A 23,786-nucleotide genomic window follows, 5' to 3' on the forward strand; every position below is an offset into this window, starting at 1 on the left:
TTTTTTTTTTTTTTTTTTTTTTTTTTTTTTTTTTTTTTTTTTTTTTTTTTTATAATAAGAGGGATGTTCCGAACTTACATCGGTAGTGGCAACTCAAACTAGGGATAGAAAATGCCTATTTCTTTTTGCAATTTGTCAAAGGGTGGCCAGGAAACTGGCTTCTATGGACTGGCATTTAACAGGAAGCTCCTGCAAAGTAGCCCAGATCTACTGCCCCAAGCATGTCAAACGATTGGACGAGTTTATTTGGATTGCTAGTTAGTGGTGCTGTTTGAAGCCCAATGCACAGCAGTGAAAGAATCAACCTTGGCCTCCATTATATATCATTACTAACTTATATCAGAATGAATAATGAAACATGATGTGGTTGCAATCCCTGAAGACTTTTCTTAAAGCACGCTAACACACCTTATTGATTTTGGTGGCTATGATCAGATATTTTCCTTTGAAGGAAAACATCAGATTTTATATTGCTACTGACACTGAAACATCTGTGTTCGGACTAGGTGTGACTTAATAAGACCAGAAGCCAGTATTAGTATTACAAACAATTTACTTTATAAAATATTTATGACGTGTTTGATTAAAGGAGAGTTGGTTGGCATCTCCTCTTACAGGGTTGGGAACAGTCTACAGGCTTCCTTGTTTAACATATACGGATAAGGGGTTTATGTCAAATACCAGTTTGTAGATAAAAATATGATATCATGCATGGTATTTTCGTCCATAAAGCGCACCCTATTTATTTTAGTTTTTAGCCTAACTAAAGTGAACTATTTTTTATTTCAGGTGAGATATCCAGATCGGATAACTCTCATCAGGGGGAACCATGAAAGCCGTCAAATCACACAGGTTAAGTTTCTTGATCTTACTGTCCTAGATAAACACTTTTTTTTGGTTAATATTCTGTTTTCTCTTTACAGGTTTACGGATTTTATGACGAGTGCCTTCGCAAATATGGCTCTGTGAATGTTTGGAGATACTGTACCGATATTTTTGATTACTTGAGGTTTGCAAATTTCAGATTTAATCATTTATCACAGAGAGAGGGAGAGAATAAAACAGGGCATGTTACTGTTTAGTGTATGAGGAAATGAATTGGAAGTCATGAATCTATATATAATCCACAAGAAATTAGTTTGGCGAGTTGGTGAATTGCGTGTAAAAAAAGTTAATGAATGCAGTACTAGTCAAGACCCCTATATTGCTTATTTGTTTCTTTCTGAATCCATCAGTCTCTCGGCTCTTATTGAAAACAAGATATTTAGCGTCCATGGTGGTCTCTCTCCTGCCATGACAACACTAGATCAGGTTAGAATCCTTCCTTGCTCTCACTCGTTCTTATATATATATATATATATGTAAGGTTGAACTCAGTCCTCCGCATACTGCCATTTATTTATATCCAGATTAGAATAATTGATCGAAAGCAAGAAGTACCTCATGACGGTGCCATGTGTGACCTACTGTGGTCTGATCCTGAAGACATTGTAGATGGTTGGGGTTTGAGTCCTCGAGGTGCCGGTTTCCTGTTTGGTGGCAGCGTAGTTACTTCTTTTAACCACACGAATAACATTGATTATATTTGTCGAGCTCATCAGTTGGTAATGGAAGGATACAAATGGATGTTTAATAATCAGATAGTTACAGTCTGGTCTGCTCCTAATTATTGTTACAGGTACATTATCCTCAACGACTTCGTCTCAATTTTGTGCTAATCTAATGGTTCATAACAGTCTTCATTCTGTTTCAGATGTGGTAATGTAGCTGCCATACTTCAACTGGATGAGAACCTTAATAAACAGTTTTGTGTCTTTGATGCTGCTCCACAGGTATGGTCAAGATTTTTATTATATCTGAACCTCGCCTTTCGAGTACACAATAGTTGCTGTGTATCAAATGTTATATAGTCCGAGTAATACAGGATTACCTTTCCATGCACAACCCTTGGTCCAAAAAGTTTTTCCATGCAACCCCCTGGACATTTTTGTTTTATAGTCATTGGGTTGTAACTTGTAATGCACTTTTCATTGGATGCCTATACTTGCATTCTCGTCAGTTTCGCTTGCAATGAGAAAGGTTAAGGGTGGAGATGTGTGAGATCCCACATCGGTTGGGGAGGAGAACGAAACATTATTTATAAAGGTGTGGTAACCTCTCCCTAGCAGACAAGTTTTAAAAACCTTGAGGGGAAGCCCGTAAGGGAAGACCCAAAGAGGACTGCTAGCGGTGGGCTTGGGCCGTACAAATAGTATTAGAACCAGACACCGAGCGATATACCAGCAAGGAGGCTGAGCCTCGAAGGGGGTGGATTGGGGGTCTCACATCGGTTGGAGAAGAGAACGAGTGTCAGCAAGGACGCTGGGGTCCGAAGGGGGGTAGATTGTGAGATCCCACATCGGTTGGGGAAGAGATCGAAACATTCTTTATAAGGGTGTGGAAATCTCTCCTTTAAGTTTCTCTTCTTCTTCCTCTCTCTCTTCTTTTTTTTCTTCTTTTTTTTCTCTCTTTCCCTTTCTTCTTTTTCTCTGCCAGCACCTCTGGAACAAGGGTTAAATAACTCAAACTAAACAACGCCTTGCCCCAAACGTTCCTTTAGTGGGTGGAATAAGCCTTTTCTCATAGGTTAGTGGTGTGCGCCCATAATGCAAGTAATGTCAACACCCTGTTACAAAATAAGTATTTGAATGCTAATAACCATTAGCCAAGTTTGCGTCACTCAACCACTGTTATAAAATTAACATTGAAAACAAACTCTTTGCTTATTCTTTACCGAACTTAGTACTTCCATAGAAATTGGAGAAATTTATCTTTCTGCATTTGTTGATATTACCATACATTGTGTTGGATTGTTTATACGTTGCAGGATTCAAGAGGAAATCCAGCCAAGAAACCCGCTCCAGATTACTTCCTCTGAAATCCAACCAAAGAAGATAAATGCTCATCATTTCGTGTATGTTCCAAACCGATAAAACGATAGACAAATTCTGCAGTCGCATGGTGCAGACGGTTTCACGAAACCATGGGAATCAATGCCATTGGACAAGGATATTCCTTAAGCAGCAAAAAGCTGTGATCACTTAGGATGCTTGAGTTTAGTTTCCTGGTTTACCCGTTATTTGTTGTTGATGTGTTTACATGTAATGAGTGCATTAGAAATTGTCATGTAAAATGCAGATTCCTCCAAACAAATGATGCCTCCTGATGATGATGATGATGATGATGGGGTCTTCCAAAAGGAGGTGCTCTCAGTATTCCATGGGGTAAGGATAAGTTTGTTGACATTGATCTTGGGAACTCTGTGAGAGGGAGATGTCTGAATTATAGAAGAAAAAAAAGAACAAAAATATATGGTTCTGTTGCCACTTGGGACAAAATTTTAGTCAGAACCCAAATTCTTCATGGATTGCTCTCTTTTGAGTCCATCTTCCCACTCCATTCTCTTCTCTCTTTGAACTGTTTCAATAGTTTCGATTGCTTTCTGCTATATATATATATATATGTATGTATGTATGTATATGTGTGTATATATGTGTATGTGTGTATATATGTATGTATATGTGTATATATATGTATGTATATGTGTGTATATATCTTGGTTTAGTTCATGAATTTCTGGAATTTGTCTGGATGAACTAAGAAACGTGACCGCATGTCTATTTGATATTGTCGTCAAAAAGAATTGAAGTTGAAGATTCAGATTTTCAAAAGATTTGAATAATTTTACGTCTAATAAAATGTTAAATTTTTAATTATGCGTGAGGTATATAAGGAGTTCTTTAAACTCCGTTTTTAATGACTCATGGTTCACAAAATTAAAAATTTAAATAGCAATTAGACGTCGTCCTATCGATACAACTTTTAAAGTTAAATTGTTGACTTCTCCGCAAAATTTGAGGGTTGCACTCGTCCTCTTTCACACTCTAAAACGTAGTTGTGTGATTAACGTGTGAATTTTTTTGAGAAGTACCTCAGGGGATGTGCCGCTCTTGTTATTAGGGTTTTGATAGGGGTTGGATGGCTCTGGGTATGGGATACAAAGGCAGCAGTTGTTGATTAGGGTTGGATGGCCCCGGGTATGGGATACAAAGGCAGGAGAGGTCATCCGCTGAGCTAGATTGATTTAAAGCTAAATTAAGTTTGTTAAATTTTGTGCAGAGAGGAGCTAGATTTGAGAAACCCCAAAATCAGAATTTCTTAAAATTTCTGTATCTTCACTCAACATTTTCATTTGGGTAACTTCAAATTCCCGCAGTTCACTCCAAATCAGAGAGAACAATCATCTTCTCCGCGATATGGGTTCCGCTTTGAAGTTCATAGTGTTCTTGCTTTTAGTAGCTTCTACCTCTTCCCATCTCAATTCCAGCGGAGAGGGTTTCATTTCGATGGTCATATCCCAAAAGGGTCTTAACTTCATCAAGGATTTCTTGATCGACAAGGCAGTTTCCACCATCATTCCACTTCGTTTCCCCGATATTGAGAAGACTGTCAATATCGCTCTTATTGGCAAAGTTCATATCGTTCTTTCCGACATAATCATCGGCAGCATCGAGGTCGAATCCTCGCATATTCGGATCGGCGATACGGGTGTCAATATAGTTGTTGCAAAGGCCACTGCTGATATGAGTATGAAATGGCAGTATACCTACAACACTTGGCTGTTTGAAATTTCTGATTAAGGAGACGCCTCTGTACAGGTAATTCAGCTACTCTGTAACGCTATTTGCTTTATTGATGCTGAAAAGTATGAACATAGTCTGATGCATGTGTTACCAAGTGATTTGGATGTGAGATATTTAAGCCTCATATAGAAACTTTTGTGTGTTATGATCTTTGTGGTCTTTTGGAGCTGGCTTCATGGACCCTTTTGGATTTGTAGGATTGGTGGGGTAGGCCATGAACATAACGAACGATCAAGTAGGGACAAACCATTCTTAATTTGTTGGTACCAAAATTAAAGCATTGGATTCAGTAGCTTGGGCTGCAACAAGAGCTTGATGTCGTTATGTTGATAAAAAATGGCTTTAGGGATGTTAACAAATTGGTCTACTACAGAAATGAGACTTCATAAGTTTAGGGACTTGAGAACGGAACAAAAGACGGGGCACTCAATCGTCTTCTGAAAAAAGGATGACACTAACGCCCCTATTATCCAAAGAGAAAGGGAAATCTAGAATATGATCAATATCTGTCTATTCCAATGCTTGGCCATGAATTTGATGTCTACCCATAGTTTTTGGAGCGTGTGTTGTAGGGATTGTGATATGAAAACCCTTGAATTTTGGAAATTGGGAACGTTATTTGAACCCCTAGTTATCTTTTTGAACCCCTAGGATTGTGATACGAATTGTCTTTTGATCTAACCAAGGGACATTGAGAATTAGTTCTGTAACGGCCCAAGTCCACCGCTAGTAGATATTGTCTTTTTTGGGCTTTCCCTTTCGAACTTCTCCTCAAGGTTTTTAAAACATGTCTACTAGGGAGAGGTTTCCACACCCTCATAAAGAATGTTTCGTTCTTCTCCCCAACTGATGTGGGATCTTACAATCCACTCCCCTTCGGGGCCCAACGTCCCTGCTGACACTTGTTCCCTTCTACAATTGATGTGGGGCCCTCCAATCCACCCTCTTTCGGGGTACAACGTCCTTGCTGGTACATCGCCCGGAACCTAACTCTGATACCATTTGTAACAGCTCAAGCCCACCGCTAATAAATATTGTCCTCTTTGGGCTTTCCTTTTCGAGCTTCCCCTCAAGGTTTTTAAAACATGTCTGCTAGGGAGAGGTTTCCACACCCTTATAAAAAATGCTTCGTTCCCCTCTCCAACCGATGTGAGATCTCACAATCCACCATTTTCAAGGCCCAGGTGTAATGACCGCTCTCCGACGCATCGAATCACAAATCGCTACGTGGACTCTAGGGTAAAAGCCTTACAATATTTCCATTTTATAAAATGGGAGACACAAGAAAATTATAGTTACCTAATAAGCATTTAAAATTCAAAATAGTTTCAAAACATTAAGGGATCCGCATAGTCACGTCAAAAGAAATCAGTTACAAAATAGCACAAGTTTTCCCAAAATAAACATCAAAATGACATTAAAAACGACATGGACAAAGAGGACTCGATCTAAGGGTCTCCACTGCAGCCGCACGGCTCCGCACGTTTTCGCCACCGACATCGGTCTACTTAACACCTGAAAAAAATAGCAATAACATGGGATGAGTATAAAAATACTCCGTAAGCAACCTACTTGTAAAAGCTCTTATTGGACTTAATCCTATTCACGGTATCTTTGCTAGGTTCTCGAATCTATCTCTAGCAAAGTCTACTTTGGTCTCAAAAGAAGACCCTATGAATTCTCATTGATATGGATTTTATTCCATACCTAACTATCTACTGAGCTCAAATCAGTGGATTCTGCCTAGTGGTGCCTGACTTACCTATTCTTGAGAATCAATAACTACCTGCCACTACGCCCCGTCGGGCTGGGTCAATAAACTACCTGTCTTACACCCCTGTGGGGTTTAGATCAGTAAAAGGCCATGGCTCTCCGCACTAGGCACCCCTGACGTAGTACTACAGTAGTCTGCTCACTATGGCCACCCATATCCACTATAGGTGACAACTAAGAGACGGTAACTCATAATCTATGAAATTCATAATTCACGCTATCTAGCACATAACAAATGGTCCAATTCACAAATGGGCAATAATGGGCTATCCAAGCCCCAAATCAAAGCCGAACAAAGTATCAAGGCTTACATCATACTCATCATGCAAATCAAGAATTAACAATCTACCTCGACATCCTAGGAAACACATAAACCCAAATGCCTATCAGAGAATTTCACATGTGGAAGCTATATATAACCCTAACTATAATCAAGGTATAATCATTCACGATATTGAAGTACAACACACATGAAACTAATGTTAACCAAACTCCTAAGTATGATACCAGATCGTTTGCCCATACTCCAAACCGACTCCTACCAGCATTTCTTAGAAACTTGCTCAATGCGGTTACTTGTTGTAGGCTTCCCGAGATTGTTCCCAGTCTTCAACAAATTTTCAATTTCTTCAAAGATCTTCAATTAGGTCCTACATTAAGAAAATATATCAAAAGTATAGAAGTTGGGTAGAAATCGAGTCAAACGATGCAAATTTGTTAGAATTGGGTCTCTGAACCTTGGATCATGTTTACTTTCGAGTCTGATTTGGGTAGTGGGTTGGAGTCAGCTAGATGGGTCGGGTCGGGCCAGTGTTGACTTTCGAGTCACTAGGCGGGTAGGGTCGGTGCAGTTTTGGCAGGGCGGTTTGGTATAGTGGGTCGATTTGGTCTAACGGTTGGTTAAATCCAGCGATCAGCTCCTTCCTCCCCTCGACTTTCCTTCACTTCTTCAGCTTGTTCGACACTTGCCAACGTTCCTTTTTCCCTCTTCTTCGACCCTTGATTGTCTGACTTTGTTTTCAAGCAATGGTACTTCCTTGCCAGCTTATGGCCTCGTTGGTATTTTCTGCCGTGTGGTTGCTTTGACTCCTACGGAGTACTTGGCATTTTCCCTCTGATTTCAAACATCTTGGTTCAACCCCCTCCCTCTGATTTATTGGTCTCTTACCAACCAGAGTTAAAAAGAGAAGTTTTGGGATAGGTGGCAGACCTACCCTCTTTCTGTCCACCCTGCTTTTCATATTTCTGTCGTTAATGCCAGCTGTACGAGTTATTACACCAGCGTCCTTGTTGTCACTCGTTTCCCTCTCCAATCGATGTGGGATCTCACAATCCACCCCCGTTCAAGGTCTAGCATCCTTGCTGACACTCGTTCCTCTCTCCAATCGATGTGGGATCTCACATTAACCTACCTACTATCTTGGATACTATCTTGGACACAGGACCTACCCAAACTCTTACCAGCAAGGTGCCCCTATCACAAGGGTGGGATTTTATGGTATGGAACAATCAGCACGGTTCATTGGGGGAAAAAAATAACTTCTCAATGTGGAAGAGATGGCTCTGCTAATTTATTGCTCAAATTTAAGAGGTTCTTGGCATTTCAATTTGAAGTAACTTATAACCTATAGCTCTTGCAATGTCCTTTCATCATTATTGAATTCTTATCGAGCGATTTCGACTTTTAGGTTGATGGTATGAATATAGGCCTAACTATAGGTTTACATCAACAAAATGGAGCTCTGGAGCTGACTCTTTCAGAATGTGGGTGCAATGTCGAAGATATCTCCATACATTTACACGGCGGGGCGTCGTGGCTTTACCAAGGGTGCACGACCGATAACTATGCTTTTAACTTCTTTGACCTTGTTGTGGTTTGAAACTGGATATCTTGGTTCGCCTTGTTTTATAGTTATTGTATCTTAGTCGAGGCTGTTGATTTCCAGTATATGATTCAAAGTTTCTCTTTAAATTTAACTTGTCGGTCGATATAGCGTCCAAAGCTTTAGAATTTTTCAAGTAGATCATCTTTTTGCTTCTGTTCTTTTGTAAACGAGTTGGGGCATATATTTTCTTGCTTCAGGGTGATCGATGCTTTTGAACGGAAAATCGAGTTGACCATTGATGATAATATTTCCAAGAAAATAGAAGACGTGGTAGCAAAGCTCGACCCGTTGTTGCAGTCGCTTCCACAAGAAATCGCCATAGCTGATGTTGCTGTTCTAAATGTCACTTTTGTGGACAGCCCTGTGTTATCCTCTTCTTCCATCAAATTTAAAATCAATGGTTTACTCAGCCCTTTTAACCAAGTCGAAGCTGAAAACTCCGACGATGGAAAATCTCGACATTTGAATGTTCGTAACTCCGTTTCATATGTTCCCTTTCATGTAAGTTCTTGTGCAAGAAGACTCCAAATTTTTTGTACACATTTCTTTGGCTAATGTTCTGCTCTTTTCCTGTAGTGTCTCCATGAAGATACTGAAGATTCTGTCTACTGCAAAGATTCAGCTAAGATGATCAAGATCGCTCTACACGAAACCGTCCTCAACTCTTCTTCACAAGCTATCTTTGAAGTAAGTTCTTTTCTCTTTTCTCCCTGTGATACCGAGCTTTTGCATGGCTTGCTGCTCGGACCGCGCCATAATCTTCAGCTTTTGTTTTATAGCTTCTTGATGTGAAGGTCGATTGGCTATAACGTCTATCTTCCGGACGAATCGAGGAAATGCTCGAACTAACAGTTCTCATGTGGCCAGGAAAACTATATGCACTGGACTGTGGACCAAATTCCTGATCAGCACCTTTTGAACACTTCGGCATGGAAGTGGGTTATTCCACAACTCTACCGGCTGTATCCAGATGACGATATTGTCGTAAATATTTCCGCTTCGTCTCCACCGTTCTTCAGACTGCGAGCTAAAGATATCTCTGCCTCCATTCTCGTTGACATGATAATCAATGTTCGAGATAACGGTGAAGTTATACCTGTTGCTTGCATCTCATTGTAAGCTCATGCCATGTTTTTGCTTGAAAAGCTTGTGATTGCATTTGAATGAATCCCGTAAGTGTTGTCAGTTGTCGCTCATGCATAATAGGAAGTGGTCGATCGATTTCTCGCAACGAGACTTTTGGGTCGATATCGTTTGTTGCTGACTTTTGGTTCTGATTGTTGAATTAGGAGGTCATCGTCTCTTTTTCTCCAAAAATCTTGGGGAAGAATTTGGTTGGTCATGTTAGCTTGGAAGGCTTTACATTAGCTTTGAAATGGAGCAAGATTGGTCGTATTCGCCTTTATCTAATTCAGGTACGAGTACGATCCGTAAATGTTCGAAAAATTTCAACGCTAGATTCAACGTAAAGTCATATGTTTCGAAGTTCTTGTGCAAATTGTTGAGAAAACAATTCTTAGGATACTTATCATGGTAGATCACTTTCTTTGGTCTCAAATTTCTGCAGACGACCGTAGCGGGTTTGCTCAAAACGGTCTTGGTGCCGTTCGTTGACTTGTATCTCTTGAAAGGAATCACGTTGCCGAGTTTTCATGGATTAGCTCTCAAGGACGCCAAAATGGTTTTCAATTCTTCAATGATCATCATGTGCAGCGATGTCGCCTTAAGTGAGGGATTCAGTCGTCGTCGTCTTGTTTACTCGAGTTAGAACAATAAATCTTTGCTCATGTTAGAACTTGTAACTATCATGTGAATAGTAGTAGAAGCAAAAGTAGATGAGAGAGTAAGCCTCTATTTATTTGTGTATTCTAAATAAGCTCATGTACATAATAGAATCCCGAGCTTGGCCGAACCTAACCCGACCTGACCTGGGCCATTGTAATTAGGTTGAAGAAGCCTGTGCTCGTTTTTGTTGCATTCATGTCATGGTCTACTTCTAGAAATTGAATTGTGAAATTTTTGTAATGTTGGCAATGTACTTGACCTGGGCCATTGTAATTAGGTTGAAGAAACTTGTGCTCGTTTTTGTTGCACTCATGTCATGGACCGAAATGTACCTGGCCATTGTAATTAGGTTGAAGAAGTTTGTGCTCGTTTTCGTTGCACTCATGTCATGGACCGAAATGTACCTAACTTGGGTCAACGTAATTAAGTTGAAGAAGCTTGTACCTAACCTGGGCCATTATAATTAGGTTGAAGAAGCTTGTGCTCGTTTCCGTTGCACTCTATGTCATGGTTAGAACGTATGTACTTTATAAACGTTGGCAACGTAATTATAACGTATGTACTTTAGTAATGTTGGTTAATTAGAATTTATGAATTATAAGTTTTGTTTTCGTAAAATTTATGTTAATTTAGTATCTCTCAAACTTGTCTTATATTAATTTTTTATATCTAGAAAATTGATATATTTTATTGATATAAATAATAATTAATAATTTTATTTTGTATTAATCTCATAATTACTCCCATTTGTCGGTATTTTAATTCATTTATGTATTTCTCTTTCACTCGATATATTTTCGTTTTGAAAATAAAAATGAATTTATATATTTATTTAAAAGGGACGAAATAATTTAAAAAAAATGGAGAGATTTAAAGAAGAGAAAAATTAAAAACATATTATTCTATAATTAATAAAAAATTTTAAATTATTATTTTATTTATGGGACACCAATATATTATTACATTTAATTCTCGAATTTATTGGAAAAATAAAGTCAAAGAAAAAATTAAAATGTTTGCTTTTCAATTAAGAAAAAATAAAAAAATAAAAAAAAGCTCTGAATTTAATACACAACCCTACAACTCCCTATACAAATTTAATGAAGTCTCACCTATATAAATTTAATGAAATTTCCCTACCTTTTGCTTCAAATTTCATTTCATGCATCATCTTTTATACGTCTTTTATACGTACGTAGACTTCTTCAAATATTGGATTAGTAAAATGGACGTTAGAATTGATGCATGAACGGAGAGTCTAAATTGATTCACTTGTGAAAATTTATATGTGAGATCACACATTGGTTGGAGAGGGAAGCGAAACATTCGTTAGGTGTGGAAACATCTCCCTAGTAAACGTGTTTTAAAACTATGAGGCGGATGACGATACGTAATGAGCTAAAGTGGACAATATATGCTAAAGGTGGGCTTGAGCTTTTACAATGACTCTGATTGTGAGATCTCATATCGATTTGAGAGGGGATGAAGTATCCCTTATAAGGGTATAGAAACTTCTCTCCAACAGACAACCGTGAGGTTGAGGACGATACGTAATGGGCCAAAGCGGACAATATCTACTAGCGGTGGACTTGGGTTGTTACAACAACTCATTGTGAGATCCCACATCAGTTAGAGAGAGAAACGAAACATTCCTTACAAGGGTATGAAATCCTCTCCCTAACAAACAACATGAGACTAACAACAATATATAACGGACCAAAACAGACAATATCTACTAAGTGGTGGACTTGGGCTGTTACAAATGGTATCAAAGCCAGACATCGTGAGAACACTGGCCCTAAAGGGGGTGGATTGTGAGATCCCATATCGGTTGAAGAGGTGAGCTTGGACTATTACGAATAGTATTAGAGTCAGACACCGTGAGTACGCTCGCCCTAAAAGAGGTGAATTGTGAGATCTCACATCGGTTGGAGATGTGAGCTTGAGTTGTTACAAATGATATCAGAGTCAAAAACATCACAAGGACCCTAGTCCCAAAGAGAGTGAATTGTGAAATCCCACGTCGGTTTCTCAGAACTTTAATATATAATAAGTGTTTCACACTATGCCTGTATGAAAATTTAATGAATCAAACTAAAATAATCCTCAAACGAGACCGACACGACGAAAGAGGGTATAATAGTAAATCGGGAAAATCTGACAAGACTTAATTATCTTTTCAATTATTTTGCTCGATCGGTTTTTCAGACTTCTAGTCTCTACCCGATCCGATGAAGAAGAAAAAATCGGGATCGTTGTCGTTAAAGTAGCAAACCAAAGGGTATTTATTTTTATTTAAATTAAATTTAGAAGCAATGTTATAATATGTATGAATGAAGGAATTGAGGAATGGTGTTCCTAAAAAAGGATGCATAATAAAGAGGTTTTGTCTTGTACAAAATAATGTCAAACCTATAGGCATTTAAAATAAAAATCATTAAATAATTAATAAATCAATAATTAATAAATAAATGGATATTTATTTACTCAAATTTGTCAAAGGAGAAAAAAAAAAAAAAAATTTATTTTTTTAATAAAATTTTTAGTTTGTCATTTTCCAATATAGATGTATAGTTTAATTTTTTTAAAAAATGTAAATCTAATATATAATTGTTTTTTTTTAAATGTCCTATAAATTCTTAATTTCTTTATAAAAATTATAATTTTTGAATTTTTTTAATCAATCTCGTTAGAAGCTCTATTGTATGTGTAATCTGTCACGATTATGTTTGTCTGATGCATGTTGTTTATGGCCGCATGTCTGTTCCAAACCCCTTTTACATACTTTCATCTTAGACAGATCTTTACTATTTCATGTTGTGTCAATATGGGTGTGTATGACCGTTCACCAAAATCATGCACCCGCAAGGGCTAAAATGCCCCAAAATGTACTATAGGAGAATATGACTAGTTGTCACTTCTTCCATCTCGGACTATATGCTATCAAAGTTGTTATTGTTGTCTACTCGTTTTTAGTTTATAACATTGCTTTCTTTTAAATTGTTTTCCACGTATTTCCTCGCTCACATTTTTTAAAACATTTCTCTCAAACGTGACTCGAGGCTCGAGCATACGTCGACGTTGTCCACAAACTCTGGATTTCTCACGACTGACTTATTCACTGGGTTAGAACAAGTCTTACAGAATCGCTATCCTGCTCTACAAGAGTGCAATTGTGACACAGACCCACATGGTCTTTATGCCCTATATGGACGACCGTGGGCCATCAGACGTCGAATCAATGATGAATGTCAAACACTTTAGGGTTGGTTAGTGTGTAAGAGAAGGCTACAACTTTGTCCCTCCATCTTGCATCACCTTTAGTAGTGAAGAAGAGTTTTCAAGCAAAAAACCGTCAGTCTCCGACCGGAAAACCCACCTGAAAACAACCACTCATTACATTTTTAGCTCTGAAAATCTGCAACGACGGCAGAGATTTGAAAAACCATGCAAAACAACAAAAGGGTACAAAGAAAAAACAAGAATTGATCCAACCCAATGCATCTTTTTGCATCTTCTTTTTGACCATTCCACGTCGGTTAGCGTCGGTCGTGACCTTTTTTCGAGGCAGACCTAACGAGCATGCAAATTTTAAACCTATATCCAACCATTATTTGGGGATGATCACATTTTCGTTCAATAATCTTCTCACAATTCTCTCGTAGCATCTCGATTTTGTGGAATGTAGGGCAGTGGTTAAGTCGATTTGATAGACAAGAAGAAATAATGCGTGTATTTTTTCGTTAGGTGCATCCTCGTAATAAATTGTAAAATATACTCAGACCATCATAATAAAAGTTAAAGAGGCTAATTATGAACATCGTGTCATATGTACAACAGCTAGAGGTCCCGGTCTATGGACCATTCCCTCGACTTGTGTCGATCATAATTTTACCTAAAAGAAAAAAAGTAAATTTACTATGGGTTCAATGGTAATTTAACATGATATCAGAATACGAGATCTTACAAGGTCATTTCTTTTATCATATTTTCAAGCAACGAGTGAGAACAAGTGAAATTTAGAGTAACCCATGAGCTCGGATTTAGGTTAAAGGTTAGTTAATTAGGTGGTTAAAGTTAAAAAGTAGAGAGAGAAGGAAAAGGAGGCAACCACCGCCTAGTATGTCGTGCTCCGGCGACCATCACGGCGGCGATGACTTCTAGAGAGAGAAAAAAAGACAAGATTAATGGTACATTTTTTTTGGTTGGAATGTTGACAAAAATGGGTGGCTGTTTCTTTCCCACTCATGGTTGGATAGCGTGCAATTTCAACACAATTGACTACACGATCTCCAACGTCTCACTTTTTTTCTCTTTACTTCATATATATATATATATATATATATATATATATATATAGATATTATCGTAGGTCGGTTTAGGTTAAATTATGTAGCTCTATTATAGATACGTTGCTATCGTTTAAAAATTTTCATTTTTGACGTATTTTTATAAAAAATAGTTCACTTAGATGGTGTAGACAGAACACGAAAAAACAAAGTAGAATTAGGAGTTATTCGTATTTACTTTTTGGTCTCACGATTTAAAAGTCAAATTTGGGACCGTCCTCTCGCAATCAAGGATAAAGGGTTAGGGTTACAGTTTTGAAGAGTAATATTGAAGAATGGTAGCAACCCACGTTGCGTATTATCCCAGTATAGATGATTGTGTGGTTTTATGATACATGTTCGTGTGAGTTAACCTTATAGACAAAGAAAATCGAATGACTTTAAGAAGTTTAGAGCTAAAAATGAAGTGTTTTAAAGATTAAGGGCATTAGTAATTGACGTTCCTATTACCTGACATAGGGCATGTGAAAATATGATAAGCCACGTTGTTCTTAATTATTATGTGGATTAGAACATGATAAAAATGGATTAGGACTCGGTACGAAATAACTTGCCCCCAGTTAGGTCTCCCATGCTTTTTATTTACGACATGAATACTTAGTTAAGCTTTAGTTCGAGGATAGAGATAATAATGACTTCAAAAAGCACATAGAGACTAAAGTCTAAATATATTCAACTTTAGGGACTACAAAATGTCATCTATATATTTTTGTAGCATTTTAAATTATTAATTTTATCTTATTTAATATAATTTAAATATTTAATTCCTTAAGAGATCCAACGGTTGGTGTGATGTGTCATAGAGGAGAACAAACCACCATCTTTAACGGTGTGGAAACCTTCCCCTAGCAGACGCGTTTTAAAGTTTTGAGGGGAAACCCCAAAGGGAAAGCCCAAAGAGGACAATATCTGCTAGCGGTGGATCTAGGTCGTTACAAATGATATCAAAGCCAGACATCGGACAATGTGCCAGTCTTTTCACTGTTTCCCAAAAGAGATAGACACGAGGCAGTGTGCCTGTAAGGACTCTGGACTCCAAAGAGGGTGGTCCCACATCGATTGGAGGAAGGAAAGAGTGCCAGAGAGAACGCTGGGCCCCGAAGGGGGTGGATTGTGTTGTCCCACATTGGTTGGGGAGGAGAACAAACCACAATTTACAAAGGTGTGGAAACCTTCCCTAGCACATGTGTTTTAAAGCCTTGAGGGGGAGCTTGAAAGGGAAAGCCCAAAGAGGACAATAGCCGCTAGTGGTGTATCTGGGTCGTTACAGTTGGAGAGGAGATCGAAACATTCCTTATAACTGTGTGGAAACCTCTCCCTAGTACACATTTTAAAACTGAGGCTGATGATAATACATAACAGTTGAAGATAAATAATATCCCTTATAACGGTTGAGGCTGATGATAGTACATAACAGTTGAAGATAAATAATATTTGCTAGCGGTGAGCTTAGACTATTGTAATTGGTATCAGAGCCAATGAGGACTCTAGATCCCCGAAGGGGTAGATAGTAAGATTTAAACATTGAGGTTGATGATAATACATAACGATTTAAAGTAAATAATATCTGTTAGCGGTGGGCTTGGACTCTTGTAATTGGTATCAGAGCTAATGAAGACTTTGGATCCCCAAAGGGGTAGATAGTGAGATCCAAAATCGATTAGGAAGGCGTTTTAAAACTGTGAGTCTGGGGACCATACATAACAGACTAAAACCGACCTTGATTTAATTTACATCCAATTGAAATCTATAGGATAAATATTAATACGAAAAATGCTTGGCTATATCCCTACCTTTTGTAGGCTTTGATTTTTTTACCAACCAAAAAGTTAATCCCCAAAACCCACAGTCGAATTTAACCCATTTGGATTGTGTTAGATTCTTTTTTTCAGTTTGAGCTCGGTTAAATTTACAGAAAATCGAAAATTCGGGTTGATTCGTAAATTGACTTTTTTTGTCGGGTCAACACGACCAAACTAGAAATATGGCTACAACTTGACTCGACCACATATATTTTAAGATTATTATAAAGAGTAAGCGTATTTGATATTTGTAACATAGGTTAATGATGAATTTTATGAGATTTTAGTTATTGACGTAACATGTATTATGGATAAGTATGATTTTTTTTAAAGGAGAATAACCTTACAATCCGATACGAAAATAGTGGGTGAGTTGGGTTCGATTGTGTTGTGAACTCTATTTGGATTGCTCGAGCCACCAACGCGACTAACTCGGTTCAAAACATTTCTCCAACAAACCCATGTATAATCCTAATACCTTCCACCAATTATTTTACGGGGCTATTGCATCATGTTTCACTTTTTTTAGCCGTTAAATAAAATTTATGTCAGCCACGGAAAACGAGATTAAAAATAATGTTACGTATGGACTTAGTTGTTTAATCTTTCAGGATTGTTGACCTGAAAGATTATTTTCAAACATATGTTTTTTTTAAAACAGTAAACAAGTCTTAAACTATCAGTGCTATATGTCGTGGTCATGTTTGTCCAAAGCGTGTTGTCTATGACTACTTGAAATTTTCCATGTCAAAACCCCTTATTGTATCACTTTATTACTTTCGTTTACCACTTTTATGATATATAGTTTCCTTGTATTTTCTAGTGTATGACGTTTCGACAAAATCATATCTACGCCTAAGACCTGAAATACCTGAAAATGTATCATAGGAAGATGCAACTAGTTATCAATTCTTTCTACCTAGAGTTATATGTTATCCAAGCCGTTGTGTTGTCTTTTTCGCTTATAGCCTATAACATTGCTTTCTTCATTTCTCTTTCTAAAATATCTCTGCTCTCGTTTTCTAGAACCTTTTTCTTAATTCAAGACCAGATGCTTGTACATACGTCATCAGACTAGAGACGACACGATTTCGAGTTGGTTGACTCACTCGATGGTGAGAGTGAGTATCACACAATCACCTACAAACGTCTCGTAAGAGTGCGATTGTGACTCTATACACTTCACAATTTAAGGTCGGGTTAGAACCGTTGAATTAAAATTTTATTTTTTTAAAAAATGGGAAGTATAAAATGATTGTAATCTTTATCCATTTAAACCTACAAAATTATTACAAATCAAATACGTATTTTGACACATTATAATTGACATATAATTATCCTTCAATAATTTAATTATTGGGTAGAAGAAGAAAATTAATTAATTAATTAATTAATTAATTAATTAAAATGAAAGACATATATTAAAAAATATGGATAAAATAAAATTACACTTTTATTCATTACATTTAATAATGTTGTCAACCACATTGCATGCCAAGGTTTATGATTCTATGTATTTAAGAATAAGAGAAAGAGAAGTACTCTATTGTTTCCCTATTTGGAATGTAATTATTTTGCTCTTTGGTTGGTGTATTGTTTTATTTTTATTTATTTTTATTTTTCGATTCCCGACCTTAGTTCAACAATCGTGACGTGTGTGAGGAACCAACGATCTGTAAATTCGCTTCTCGATGGATAAGTTATACTCAGTTTGACTCTCTCGACTGATTAGTACTAGCACTACTGGTAGAACGAGTATTTTTATCGAGCTAATTAAAAAAAAAAAATTTGATGATTCGAAAAATCCGAACAACCCAATTCAATTCGTACGGTTTAGATTCTGTTGAATAAATTAACCCACGAACACCCCTAACTACTTTTAAAGATGAAGATTATGGTCTAAGCCAACCCGAGTCTTTTTAGTTTACTTTGTCACCACTTTCATGCTTCCCCCTGTAAGTCATTTTAATCATTATATTCTCGAGATTGCTTTCTTTCGAATGTGGTCTCGATTCATTCATGTATCATAGCATCATAACTAATCAATAAATCTCTGTTTTATTTAGTATACTGAAAAAATGTTTTCACACCCTTATAAGTAATGTGTCGTTTCTCTCTCTAATCGACTCCTTTAGAGGCTCAGCGTCTACCGACTAACTAACTTTAATACCATTTGTAACAACTCAACTCTACCACTAACATATATACCAGTCATTCTCTCCGTTTGTTTCTTAATCATTGAATATAATAATAATAATAATAAATTTGCAAAAATTTTAAGGGTTTATTATACATTTGATGGAACTAATATTTTAATTAATTTAAAAAATAAAAACAAAATTAACTCTCTATTTTTATATAATTAAAAAATAATAATAATAATAACTCTCAATCATTTGTACACCTATTATTATAGAATTGCTGTAGATAGTCAGGCTAGAACACTTTAATTTTTTTAATCCTCTTTAAAATACATAATTACTCATAACTCCAAATAACACAATGATTTGTGTTAAACTAATCAACTTGCTTTGTAATTAATGACTGTTCTTCAGTATTTATCCCTTTAATTACATATATTAATCAATTTATAATTAAATTTTACATTATTATCAACTTAATTACTCAATACATAAATTTATACTATTTTTTTAAATTTTTTTTAAATTAAAGTTTCTTTGCATAATTACAACAAAATTAGATATTAGAATATGGCTAATTTTTTTAAATTTAAATTTAAAAAGTGAAAAAAAAGCATTATTTTTGTTAATTTTAATTAAATTAATTAATTTTTTTTATTTTCTTAATGATTATCGGTGACCAGTGACGTTATATTTTTGAAATTATAAAGATTAAATCATTACAAATACAAATAATAAATATTAAAAAAAGAAATATGGAGTAAGAGATAAAGCGCTTAATCAGTAATAATTATACTTTAATTAAATAATTATCTCATTATATTACGATATTAATAATGGATTTTCGAAATTTAAATAAAATTAATAGTATAAAGTGAATTTAATAATTTTATTACGAAAAAAAAAAAATGTTTTTATTTAATCTTAATAAATATAAAACACTTCAAAAACTCTTACGATAGTGCGACACTTACTTATAAGCAACAAGTGAGTTAAGCTAATTCGTTTTTGTGTCACCTATGGCCAAGTGACGTAGTCTCGATCCTCTGACTTCGGTTCAAGAAGAAAGTTTTAAAAACCGGGGACAAAGAGATTCGAAAGAGATTCTTGAAAGTAAGATTTGAAAAATTGTAATTTGTGTTATATGTGATAGGGGATAAGCTCTCCACCACTAGGCCTTGTGGCGTAAGTGAACAGTGTGGGTGAGCATGCTGAGACGAGTGTCTCGGGCGACTTCCTTTGAAATGGGTTTTTCAAGGACAGTACCAGGTGATACAGGTGTGCGGGTATTGCGTCCTAGCCCGTGTGTTGGAGGTTGTTACATACACCCGCTATCTGGCAAGGTATTCGTAAATGATACAGCATGAATACAAGAGGGCCGATGTCTCGATAGAACTCAGATGGATGGATGAATGGATGTTCGGAAAGTCTCGATGAGATGAGGCACACGCAGGCACATTCTCGATGGCATGACTGAATAAGTTGTGATGGCCAACGACATCTCTAGACTCAAGATGGAGTCAAGACATATGAAACATGTCAATGGGGATCGAAATGACAAGATGAGATGTGACGTTGCATTGAGAGACCTTGGCCGAATGACTAAACTATGGGGATCGAGCCGAATGACTTGGTCTAGTATAGAGGCATGTCGGATGTGTCGCAGAAGATTGAACATGCACGCGTAGGCAACGTGTGTGGTTGAACAAACTTGGATTCCACCCAAGCAAAGTTCGATTGGCGAAGACAAACCTCGTCTAAGGTCCGACAGTAATTTAATTTTTACGGTAGATTAACCTATGGGAATTTTTGAGGTTGTACATTTGAATTTAATATTATACATGCCACTACTCCCTATTGGATTAAGTTTGATTAACAAATAATAACTAACCAACCATATGTATATAAATATTGTTATAGAAACAGTTGAGTTGGATGATTAATTTCTGTTTTTTCAGTTTGAATTAGCTGCCTAAACTAGGGTTAATAATATTAATTAAGCTTAGATAATTAATAATATTAAAATCCGGCGAAAATCTAGGATTTTTTTTATCTTATGCATGTGAGCCCCAATATTTATATATATTTGCATTTCTGCCCATACATTTATATAAACTTTTTTTATTAGGTTTCTCCGTTCTTGTCTCCTATTTCAATTCTAATTATCGTAAAAAAAATTATTTATTTTTCTGGGATTTAGCGGAGATTTTCCGTATGAAATTTATTTTCCATTTCAAATAATTTTTATATTGGATAAGTTTAAAATTTTAATATTTCTAAAAAAATTGAAAACATAATAACAAATCAATAATAGAGTGAAGCAAAGCTGAGATTTGAGCGGGTATAAAGAATGTTCGTTCCCCCTCTCCAACCGATGTGAAATCTCATAATCCACCATCTTTGGGGTTCAGCATCCTCGCTGGCACACTGTATAGTGTCCTTCAGGCCCAGCGTCCTAGCTGGCACACCGCTTGGTGTCCACCCTTGTTCGAGACCCAGCGTCCTCATGATCACATCGCTCAGTGTCTACCCTCTTTCAGGGCCTAGCATCCTCGCTATCACACCGCCCAATGTCTGGCTCTAATATCAATTGTAACAGCCAAAGTCCACTACTACCAAATATTGTCCTCTTTTGGCTTTCCCTTCTAAGCTCCCTTCAAGGTTTTTAAAATGTGTCTCCTAGAAAGAGGTTTCAATACCCTTAAAAAGAATGTTCGTTCTCCTCTTCAACCGATGTGAGATCTCATAATTCACTCCCTTTGGGGTCCCGTGTTCTCACTGGCACACTGTTTGGTGTTCATCCTTCTTCGGGCTCAGCGTCCTAGCTAGCACACCACCTGGTGTCCACCCTTCTTCGAGGCCCAGCGTCCTCACAAGCACACTACCTAGTGTCCACCCTCCTTTGGGGCCCAACGTCCTTGCTAACACACTGCTCGATGTTCATCCTCCTTCAGGACCCAACGTTCTCACTATCACATTGCCCAATGTTTGACTCTGATATCAGTTGTACCAGCTCAAGCCCACCGGAATTTTGGTGGGTCAAGGGTGGATTATCTAATCTTCATCCCCGATCCCTCTTCATTTCTTATTTAAACGAGAATTTCTTGTTCGGTTCCATAAATGGATATCTACTGATCTTTTTATTGGTTGAGGGAAGGAAAGAATAGAAGTTATTATTTTTACCCCTTTTCTTCTTTATAAATATCCAACTCTCTTAAGCCAACCATTTTTCATCACTAACTTAGCACCCTCACCATAAAACCCTCTCACAAACACTCTTTCCTTCTCCAAAGCTTGGCCATAAAAAGCACAACGCCTTTCCCATGGCTCCCAAGGGCGACAACGTCATCGTTTCGAACATCAAACTCGAGCGAATGCTAAGCATGAAAGGCGGTAAAGGCGAAGCAAGCTATGCCAACAATTCTCAAGCTCAAGCACAACATGCCAGATCAGTCCTTCATCTTCTAAAAGAAACATTAGACGGAGTTCATCTCAACTCGCCGGAACTCCCCTTTGTGGTGGTGGATCTCGGCTGCAGCTGCGGCAGCAACACCATTTACATCGTCGACGTCATCATAAAGCACATTGTTAAGCGCTTTGAGGCCTTGGCCCTCGACCCACCGGAATTTTCTGCCTTTTTCTCCGATCTCCCCGGAAATGACTTCAATACCCTTTTCCAGCTCCTACCCCCGTTGGCCACTTACGGCGGCAGCATGGAGGAGTGCCTCGCTGCCAACAACCACCGCTCTTACTTCGCCGCCGGCGTTCCCGGCTCCTTCTACCGCCGCCTGTTCCCAGCTCGGTCCATCGATGTTTTTCACTCCGCGTTTTCCTTGCATTGGCTCTCTCAGGTTAATATTTGTTTGTTTTTTTAAATTAAATATAAAAAATAATTTATAGTTACAATTCATTTAAATTTTAAAATAATTATTTACCTAATCAATTTTTAAATATTTTCAATTATCACGTCAATGTACTCGGAATTATAATAATTTTTATTAATAATTTTTAATTTAAAAAAAACTCTCCAATGGAATATTTTGTTGGAGATTCTAAATTATTATTATTATTATTATTTTTTTTTGCCATATGCATGGCGGTTGAAATTTACAAAAATATAATAATAAAAATAATAATAAATTGTAACTATTGACTTTCTTTTTCTATATGTTTTTGGTTGGATTTAATTTTAATATTCCCGAGGAGTATTGACGTAAGCTTTTTCGTTATTATTGATAATATTTTTTTATTAATATTTTAAAAATATTAAGTCTTTTTTAATTTCTTAATTTAAAAACTTTAAAAATTGAACAAAAAAAAACATTTTTTTAAATAATAATAATTTAATATAATCTGAGTTTGTGGGACCCACGGACACGTAGGTGCCGGAGAGCGTGGTAGATGTGAGGTCGACGGCGTACAACAGAGGGAGGGTGTCGATCCACGGCGCAAACGAGGCGGCGGCGGCGGCTTACCGGAAGCAATTTCAGACGGACCTAGCCGGATTTCTGTGGGCCAGGGCCCACGAGCTGAAGAGAGGTGGGTCCATGTTCCTTGTCTGCTTGGGACGGACCTCACTGGACCCCACCGACCAAGGTGGGGCCGGTCTCCTCTTTGGGACCCACTTTCAGGATGCTTGGGATGATCTTGTCCAAGAGGTACAAATATATATTTTAATTCTTTTTAATACCAACTTTTTTATTTTTTTTTTTTGGATTTTTGCATAAATTTTATTTAAAATTATTTTAAAAAACGGTTAAATTATCAATTTAGTCCCTAATATGAGAAAATTTAGAATTTAGTCTTTATAATTTAAAAATTAAAAATTATCCCTATATTTTGAGAAATTAAATATTATATCAAATTATAAAAACTAAATTTTAACATCGTAAAAACCAAATTTATAATTTAACGCATTTAATATTATAGGAATTAAATTATAATTCTTAGAAATATACGGCTCAAACTGAAATTAATAGTAAACTTAAGGACCAAATTGAAATCAAATCGAAATTAATTAAAATTTTAATTTAACCTAAAAAAATTTAAATATGTAATTTTTAGCTTATTCTCATGCACTTAATAATTTTATTAAAAATATATATATTATTTTTAAATAAATGGGTCATTTAATTCTTTTTTTTTTTCTTTCTAAAAATGTTGACTTTTTTTATTATTATTTTTAATTCATGCAAAAATGAATTATTAAAAAGAAAAACGTTTTTTTAGACAGAATAATCACAGCCGTTGATTAATTTTGTGTGATTGAGAAATTTCGTACGTTTATGCAACTGAAAAATATCCCCACCCACTTGTTCATATCTGTCCTTTAGCAGACCAAAAAAGCAAAAAAAAAAAAAAAAAAAAA

General features: G+C 36.6%; 2 protein-coding genes, 1 non-coding gene and 1 pseudogene across 3 annotated transcripts in view; all 4 read left to right on the top strand.

The window, feature by feature from the left end:
- LOC111476791 (serine/threonine-protein phosphatase PP-X isozyme 2) overlaps positions 1–3,402 on the top strand; it is a 6,440-nt gene extending 3,038 nt beyond the window's left edge. The window contains exons 3-8 of the mRNA XM_023120598.1: positions 790–852; positions 924–1,009; positions 1,236–1,311; positions 1,410–1,678; positions 1,754–1,832; positions 2,867–3,402. Coding sequence (XP_022976366.1) covers positions 790–852; positions 924–1,009; positions 1,236–1,311; positions 1,410–1,678; positions 1,754–1,832; positions 2,867–2,917 — 624 coding nt within the window. The 3' untranslated portion in view covers positions 2,918–3,402. The remainder of the gene's footprint in view (positions 1–789; positions 853–923; positions 1,010–1,235; positions 1,312–1,409; positions 1,679–1,753; positions 1,833–2,866) is intronic.
- Positions 576–721, top strand: LOC111477346. The gene has a single exon (XR_002717266.1). It is a non-coding gene; the product is annotated as a U6atac minor spliceosomal RNA (small nuclear RNA).
- Positions 3,403–3,996: 594 nt separating the features above from the next.
- On the top strand, positions 3,997–10,318 carry LOC111476787 (annotated as a pseudogene).
- Positions 10,319–21,580: 11,262 nt separating this feature from the next.
- The window catches only part of LOC111476788 (indole-3-acetate O-methyltransferase 1-like), a 3,393-nt gene continuing 1,187 nt past the window's right edge, over positions 21,581–23,786 (top strand). Inside the window, exons 1-2 of the mRNA XM_023120594.1 lie at positions 21,581–22,269; positions 22,801–23,076. Coding sequence (XP_022976362.1) covers positions 21,742–22,269; positions 22,801–23,076 — 804 coding nt within the window. The 5' untranslated portion in view covers positions 21,581–21,741. The remainder of the gene's footprint in view (positions 22,270–22,800; positions 23,077–23,786) is intronic.

This window comes from Cucurbita maxima, unplaced genomic scaffold (genome assembly GCF_002738345.1).
Source record: "Cucurbita maxima cultivar Rimu unplaced genomic scaffold, Cmax_1.0 Cma_Scf00003, whole genome shotgun sequence".
NCBI lineage: Eukaryota > Viridiplantae > Streptophyta > Magnoliopsida > Cucurbitales > Cucurbitaceae > Cucurbita > Cucurbita maxima.